Source organism: Oratosquilla oratoria, chromosome 42 (genome assembly GCF_046742065.1).
Source record: "Oratosquilla oratoria isolate Oo_2021 chromosome 42, ASM4674206v1, whole genome shotgun sequence".
Taxonomy (NCBI): domain Eukaryota; kingdom Metazoa; phylum Arthropoda; class Malacostraca; order Stomatopoda; family Squillidae; genus Oratosquilla; species Oratosquilla oratoria.
The window spans coordinates 30433737-30442859 of record NC_134818.1 but is presented as its reverse complement, the minus strand read 5'-3'; the positions used below and the strand labels follow the sequence as shown (position 1 = coordinate 30442859).

General features: G+C 33.7%; 1 protein-coding gene across 1 annotated transcript in view; it reads right to left on the bottom strand.

Annotated features, from left to right (window-relative positions):
- Positions 1-8601, bottom strand: part of ApepP (Aminopeptidase P) — a 215919-nt gene extending 207318 nt beyond the window's left edge. The window contains exon 1 of the mRNA XM_076179374.1: positions 8559-8601. Coding sequence (XP_076035489.1) covers positions 8559-8586 — 28 coding nt within the window. The 5' untranslated portion in view covers positions 8587-8601. The remainder of the gene's footprint in view (positions 1-8558) is intronic.
- Positions 8602-9123: the final 522 nt, after the last annotated feature.

The following is a 9123-nucleotide window of genomic DNA, read 5'->3' as shown; positions in this document are numbered from 1 at the left end:
TATTGGGAATCATCACCAGAAAATTTAAGAACAGAAAGATCCTGATGTAACAGTGTGAAAGTATAAGCCATTGTCTGAGGTAATGTTTGGTTATTAATAAATGAGGGTAGCTTGTGTTTAGTAGACATCATTAACGTGAAAAAATAAAAATACTTTTTTATACATTCATTAAGTATTGCGACCGCTTACAAAAACACATGCCCCTTTACAAGAAAGATGAATCCATCTAGGCTGGCGTTCGTAAAATAATATCGTACACTCGGGAAATACTGAAACCGACAATCACTCATGCCAACTCTTCAAACCATTTAGGCTGGAACAGTAAGCCTTCCTCAGCAAGTTTCCAGATTAATCGCCTTAAACACAACAACAATAGACGAGCATTCCACCAATGCGGAAGACGATGACGATAAACAACAATTCAAACGAAGCCCGAAAACTGGGAACCACGAGGTATTCGTCTCTCAATAAAATCCCATGGCGCACATTTCAAATACACTGTTCCTGAGCACCATCTCACAAAAAATCAAAAGTCACTGGTGTGAGTTGTTCCAGAATTACTGGTAATAATCACCTGGCTGCAAAAATGAGAGAGAAAAGGAAGAGAAAGCATACATGCTCGCGAGAGAAGCAAAGGTCGGCCCCAAAGTTCACAACATTTCAAAGTTCAAAGTTGCATTTTGAGTCTTTTTTAACGCACAAAACAAAATGTTCACACAATAGCCAGTGATTTGAACCCGCTGCCACCAATTTATGTATTGGGTGATTAATGAAAGAAAATCGAAATGAGTATATAAATTCTTTGGCACGGAAAAAAAACGTGCATATGCGCTCAAGCCGTAATCGAAACTACCCTCTTGGGGGATGTCCATCTAGGCGTGAACTCTTGAATGAGCGAGCATAATACGTGGTTCTTATTACATACATATTTATAGAATATACATAATATATACAATGTTAATAATGTTCAATACATAATACTTGTACAATGTTGTACGTAATCATAATATATACACAAAGGTATCATACCATTACAACAAGACATGGGAATTTACTCGATCTATTGATCACTAGCCGCGAAAGCATGATAACCGATGTAGAAGTTGGTGAAACTATTGCAAGTAGCGATCAAAACTTAGATTCAAACTGCTACTTTTTTTTTTAGAATAGGTACTTGTGTTTCTAAAATACCCGATTTCGGTAAAGCTCAGTTCGTAGGACTACGTCAGGAGCTTCAGCTTACAGAGTGGGAGGTAAAATTAAACGAATGGCCTGTAGATCAGATGTGATAAATATTTCAAAATACATTTACTAAGATGATTCATACCTACATCTCGTTAAGGACAGACGCCCCCAAAATCAGGCTCGCCCTAATGGCTTGACAAAGAAACTGAAAAAAGTATTGCTAAAAAGAGACAGGCTTAAAAGAAATACAAGTGCTCGGGTGCACCTAATGACGATGAATGTTATGTAATAACATAAAGAAATAAAAAATAAAATTAAAAACAAATCGACAATACGAAATGAATATCGCTGATAAATCTAAAGAGAATTCTAAAGAAATCTATAGTTTCATTAAAGTTAAAAAGATCATTAGGAATCACATTGGTCCAGTATTATCTGCTAACGGTCAACTTATATTTTAGTTCAGTATTCGTAAACGAAACACCTCAAGGTGAACTCCGAACTGAAATCTGTGAAAAGTTTAGCGTAAACTTACTATGGAAAAAAGTAAATAAATGAATACATAAAAGATAATAAAACATCAGGGCCTGACGGTTGGTATTCAAGAATCTTAAAGGAAATTCAAAATGAGATTGTTGTTCCACTAGAAATTATTTTCAAGAAATCCATCATATCCAGAGGTGTCCCAAGAGAATGTAAGCTAGCTAACGTTACTCTCATATTCAAAAAAAGTGACAAAAAGAAACCAAATAATTACGGGCCTATAAGCTTGACTTCATTCCTAGGAAAAAACGATGGAAGTTATCATCAGATATGCTATCGAACCAAAATAACTACAGGCCTATAAGCTTGACTTTATTCGTAGGAAAAAACGATGGAAACTATCATCAGAGATGCTATCGAACATAATTTAGAAAGTAACTGCTTGATAAATGATAACAAGCATGGATTCAGACGGAAACGTTCTTGCGCGACTAACTTACTCGAATTCTACTACATAGTCATCTCGAATTGACAAAAGAAACAATACATATTTCATATATCTAGATTTTGTAAAAGCTTTTGATACCGTCCCCCACGAAAGACTAATTATTAAATTAGCTTCACACGGAATAAGTGGTAGGCTATTAAGTTGGACTAGTAATTGGTTGAATGATCGAAAACAGAGAGTTGTTCTAAATGGCAAAACTTCTAGATGGAAAAATGTTACGAGTGGAATTCCTCTGAGTTCTGTTCTTGGGCCACTTCTATTCATTGTATATATAAATGATATAGACCACGGACAATCTATGGTTTCCAAATTTGTTGATGATACAAAATTATGCGGAATGGAAAATGATCACTTAAACCTATTAGATATTCAAGAACAATTAGATAAACTACAACAATGATCTGAAAAGTGGGTAATGAAATTTAACACAAGTATATGCAAGGTTATGCACATAGGTAAAAATAACAGTAATTACGATTACAAGTTATTTGGAAATTCGTTAACAAAAGTGGATAGTGAAAAGAATCTCGACGTAATTATCAAATCATCTAAGCAGTGTATTTCAGCCTCTGAGAAAGCAAATGATATTCCAGTACTGATTGCGCGATCTTTTGACTTCAAAATTCATCTCCCATTAACAAGCATTTTAAATCGTTAGTTCGTCTACGTTTGGAATATGCGGTTTCCGTATGGTCACCGAATCTCATTAAGACATTGACAGATTGGAAAAAGTACAACGGCGAGGGACAAAACTGATTCAAAATATAATAAATAAATCATACGAAAATCAACTTAAACATATGAATCTGTTTTCCCTAAAAAAGCGTAGACTCAGAGGTGACTTGATACAGGTCTTTAAGATTGTAAAGGGAATTGACATAAAAAATGACAGAATTTTCACATTGAATGAGAATCCGACAAGAAGTAATGGTCTGAAACTGGTTTAATCTGGAAGTGGGCAGAAACAACTTCACCAACCGTGTGCTCAATGAATGGAATAAGCTTCCTGCAGAGGCAGTGCAATGTAGTTCAGTTCGAAGCTTTAAGATTCGTTTAGATAAACACCTAAGCAAGATGCTGTAATGCCCGCTATTTATTCTATATTATTTATTTGATGATTATTATTTGTCTGTTTATTATCATTTGCTTGATCATCATTGATTATTATTCATCTGTCAATTTATCATTATTTACTACTTACCTATTTGTTTACTATTTACCTTTACCTATTTATTTATTTATCTATCATCATTATATGTTTTTTTTTTCGTATTCGACCTATTTATGGACCAAAAGATCTATCGGGATGCTCCTCCTTTGTAATATATATGTATATGTATATGTATATATGTATATATATATATATATATATATATATATATATATATATATATATATATATATATATATATATATATATATATAAGCAATAAAAACACTGAGAACGTGTGTTTTATAAGTGCTAGGTAACCACTTAGAAAATAAATAAACGGAGCAGAGCGCTTTCGTATATTACATCTTCAGTGTAAATTACAAAGAAAGAGGGTACAGCCAAACATAGTATAGTATGACAAGAGCATAAGGAACTATACATTTGGTAATTGTTGGTTATTTCCTTACAGATATGATTATCTATTTTATACAATCCTAAGTTAAGGTTGAAGTTGTTATTTGTAAATTTAATTAGACAACTTTCAATTAAATTTCTTTCGACAATATTATTGTTTAAAGTAATCACTCTAGCGTTTTCCCATTTGATAGGGTGATTAAAGTTCTTAAATGTTTAAAAATGACACCCGAATCATTTCCGGCTTTGACACATTTCTAGTGCTGTCTTATCCTAACAGAATTTTTTTTTGCCGTTTGGCCGATATAGAATTTATCAAATATCTTGCAAGAAAATTTGTACACACAGCCTTTTTGGCAATTTTTAGAATTATTAATTAGGTATTGTTTGATTGCATTATTGTTTCTGAAGGCTATGTTGATATTAAAACTCTTGAGTAATTTGGGAACAATAGTTAATTTTTCTTGATAAGGTAAAACTACTAAATTATTATGATCCTTGGGTTTGTTAGGCTGAGAGTTGTAATGAGTTTTCCTTGCAAAATTGTAACAAACATCAATGAAATGCTTAGGACATTTCAATCCAAAACTAATATCGTAAACATTTCTTATATCCTCATCAATGTACTCAGGACCGCAGACCCGTAAAGCCCTATGGAACATTGATGAAAAAACTGATCTTTTTACATTATCAGGGTGGGAAGAATAGTAATGAATGTACGAGTTTACATTAGTTGGTTTTCTATATACACTAAATGTAAGGTTTCTTTTTTTGCGATGAATGTTCACGTCTAAAAAGGGTAGTACACCATCATATTCCACTTCAACCGTGAATTTGATAGACTTGACTAGGTTATTAATTTGTTTGAGGAATTATGACTCATCTAAATGATCAGGCCATAGACATAGAATGTCATCGACATAATGTAGCCAAATTATTCCTGGTGGATTTATTTTACTTAAAATCTTGCTCTCAATTAATTTCATATATAAATTGCTGAGCACGGGAGAAAGACAATTTCCCGTGCTCATGCCGAAAGTTTGGGCATAGTACTTATCATGAAATTGAAATTTGCAATCTTTAATGCAAAGGACATAGAAGCACCCACTCAGCAGGTGGGTGTAGTGTACCGCATTGGCTGTTTGGATTGTGATGCAGATTACATAGGAGAAACACAGACGAAACTTGCTACTAGAATTGAAGAACATAAGCGGGCAGTTAAACGAAAAAATGCAGCCTCAGTACTCTATAAACACATGAACGAATTACAACACAACATTGACTGGGAAGGAGCCACAGTGGTACATAGAGACAACTCAAAGAAAAGGAGATTATTCTTAGAAGCGTGGACGACAAAAGAAGTTAGCGTAAACATGTGCATAAACTTAAATCCAATAAACCTGGTCGCTAGAAACACAAAGACGGACGCAACATAAAGTGGCTTCATTTTAAACTACGTGAGTGAGAGTGAACGAGGTGAACAAAAGTCACAGTGTGGGTGAAGAAGTTTTAACTTATTTCCTTTGCGTGCAAGTGCGTAATACACTTTCAATTGTTGCACAAGTTGCATCTTATTTCATTATATTTCATTTTATTTTATTGTACTGTATTTATTCTTTTCAAATTAAATGTATGCACAATTGGATATGTAAGGTGGTCCAGTCGTCCGGTACTTGCAACGACTGGAAGAGGAGAAGGACCCGGACAGCTTCGGCAGTGCGGAATACCTCTCCCAATTCCAACCACGGACAGTATAACAAGCTCATTTGAGCACTGTATATTTTCACGCAAAGGAAATAAATTGGGAAGAAATGACGATAAAAGGTGGAGAGGAACTCTGGGACAACGTCCTACTGGATCTGACCATTTATACATTGACTCAATTGGTCAAAGAAAACACTAGATATAGACACAACGAAGAACCATCAAAACTAGACTTGATATTCACTTCAGAGCCTGAAATTGTAGAAGAAATAAATAATAAGACATCAATTGGGAAGAATGACCACATACTAATAGAGTTCGAGCTTAAGAAACAAAATTATGTGAGAAGAAGAGAGAAACATAGAGAAGGTAGATTAATGTACAACAAAACTGACTTTGTAAAACTTAGATTTTTTTTTTTTCAAAATGCTGGTTAGGAAAATTTGCAAATGATGAAATAAAGATGGAAGAGAAATTGAACATTTTTAAAGAAATATATAAGGAGGGAATAGATAAACATGTACCTAAACAGAGACAAAAAAGGGTTTACATAAAGTGTTGGTATAATAAAAAGTGTAGTGATGCTAAAGATAGAAAAGACAAAGTCTGGGAAAATGGAAAAAAGACAATAAGTAACTAAATGGCAAACATACATCAAACTGAGAAATGAATATGTAGATATACGCAGAGAGGAAAAAAGAAAATATGAAAAAGATATAATAGACGAATGCAAAGACCTACCTAAACTATTTTACAAATATGTAAACGATAATCTAAAAGACAAGCATGAAATAGTGAAACTGCGTGAAGGAAACAAAGAATATATAGATGTAGAAATGGCTGAAGTAATGACCAGACACTTTAGGTCTGTATATGTAATTGAAAGCTCACAAATGTGGGATGAAGAACAGCAAGAAGGATCCCCCAAAATGAAACAAATAACGGTGACACAGAAAGAAATGAAGGAACAAATAAAGAAACTTGACGTCAGAAAGTCATATGGGCCAGACAGAATAGCGAACTGGATATTAAAAGAATGTATAGATGAACTCACAGATAGAATATACAAAATAATTGGCTTCTCACTCAAAGAAGGAAAAGTACCTTAAGATTGGAAAAATGCAAACCTTGTACCAATATACAAGGAAGGAGATAAAGAAAATCCAACAAACTATAGACCGATATCTCTTACAAGCACAATTGCAAAAATATGCGAAAGAGAACTTAGAAGAGAACGACATACTAAACCCCAACCAATTTGGATTTAGAAGTGGAAGATCATGCTTTTACTCAAGATTAATAGAAATAATTTAAGAAAGAGATGGTTGGGCAGACTGCGCCCTCTTGGACTTACAGAAGGCTTTTGACAAAGTACCACACAAAAAGCTACTAAGAAAAATTGAAACAATAGATGGAATATAAGGAAAATTATTGGAATGGATGAAAGACTTCTTCAACGGAAGAAAAATGAGAGTGGTACTTAGAGAAAAGAACTCAAATTGGGTAAATATGATAAGCGGAGTCCCCCAAGGCTCTGTATTGGCTCCGGTAATGTTTGCTGTTTATATAAACGACATGGATGAAGGCATCGAATGTTATATGAATTTCTTTGCAGATGATGCGAAACCATTGAAGAGAGTAAGAACAGAAGAAGATTGCAAATCTTTTCATGAAGACCTGGACAAAGTCTGGAAATGGAGTATAAAGACCGAAGTGAATTTCAACATTAAGAAATGTAGTATAATGGAATTTTGAAAAAGCAAAAATAGAATATCGGGTCAATACAAAATTGGTACAAAGGAAGTTACAAAAGTAAACTCAGAAAGAGACCTAGGAGTAATTATCTCAAACGACATGACACCAGACAAACATGTAAACAAAATAGTTGGAGAAACTTACAATTTAATAAGATCAATGAAAGTGGCCTTTGACTACATGGATAAGAAAATGGTAAAGAATATACTAATTACATTGGTAAAACCAAAATTAGAATATGCAGCGTCACTATGAACACCTAATATAAAAAAAGAAAAAACATAAAGAAACTAGAAAGAATTAAAAAAGCAATGACAAAGATGGCACCAACACTTAGCAAGTTGACATACGAACAAAGATTGGACAAACTAAACTTATCAGCTTTTGAACAAAGAAGAGAAACAGGCGATTAGATAACCATCTACAGAATTATGAAAGGGATGGAAATCATTGATAGGGATGACCTACTTAATTGGGACAAAAGAAATACAAGAGGACACGAGAAGAAACTTAAGAAAGACAGTTACAGAAGAGATTAAAAAAAACAGCTTTCCACACAGAGTAATAGATACATGGAACAAACTGAAAGAGAAAACAGTGAGTGCTAAAACTATACATGATTTTAAGAAAGAACTGGATGCGGAAACATACAACTGCGGGTCACTTCGTGCATAGCTCTTCTCCCGCAAAATACAACTGGGTAAATACAACTAGGTAAATACAACTAGGTAAATACACACACACACACACACACACACACACACACACACACACACACACACACACACACACACACACACACACACACACACACACACACACACACATATATATAAGGGCTTAGCTGAAAAAATATATCATCATCATTAATCGTATTAACCGAATTAATAACTCATTCAACCCTACGTCAAATCAATTGAATTCTATCATTCAAGCATTTACTTGTCACTTCATTTATATATTGCTAAGTGTGCCACTGTAGTGCCTTGGTATGGAACTCGTTCAGCAATGCCCTGACCCTGGGTCGATCTCTAACGTTTACTAGTGAGTGATGCTCGATCTGATAGTCGGTGCACACTGGGGAAAGGTGATGCCACCAAGGGTTTTCGTTGTTGTCTTTTGTCCCCTGTGACGTCATGTCGCTCTTGGCATTGACGTCATGTCGTTTGTCTTTTGCCTCTTTCAATGCGACGACGACGATTTTATGCCAGCGACATAACGTCAAATCGCCTATCTCCACCCCATTTTTATTTACTCTAAAAGAGCTCTAGACATCGTTAATTCATTGAAATTGAATATAAAATTTTCGCTGAAATTATCTAATAAAATAAACAAATAAAATTTTACAATGAATACCTGCAGTTCCGTTGGATGTTGTATACATGTTGTAAAATTCGGCAGAGGTATTTACTGAAGCTCTTTCAACTAAACATTAACATCTTAGCTGAATAGAATAATCGGGCGACACCTGAAAAGTAAATCAAACATATAAATAGATAAATGTATTAATAAATAAAAAGATAAATGATAAAGGAATAGATAGAAAAATAAGCATACATATAGATAAACAGATAAATAAATAAATAAATAAATAAATAATATAAATAGATAAATAAACAAGTAAATCAATAAATAATAAAATGATAGATAAATAAACAAATAAATAAATAAATAAATAAATTAATTAATGAACAAATAATTTACTAAATAAATAAACATAAAACATAGACAATAGAGATGAGTGTAACGCGCTGATTGCGAGAATGCCCAGGTGACAGTCACGTCCCCATATCACATCCATACATTCACTCACACAGCTTCAACATGTGGGAAAGATATCACTTGCTGAATAAAATCATCTGGCGGCAGCTATTAGAAATAATGCATGATAAGTCATTCTTGGTTAAACTTAACATGTTTT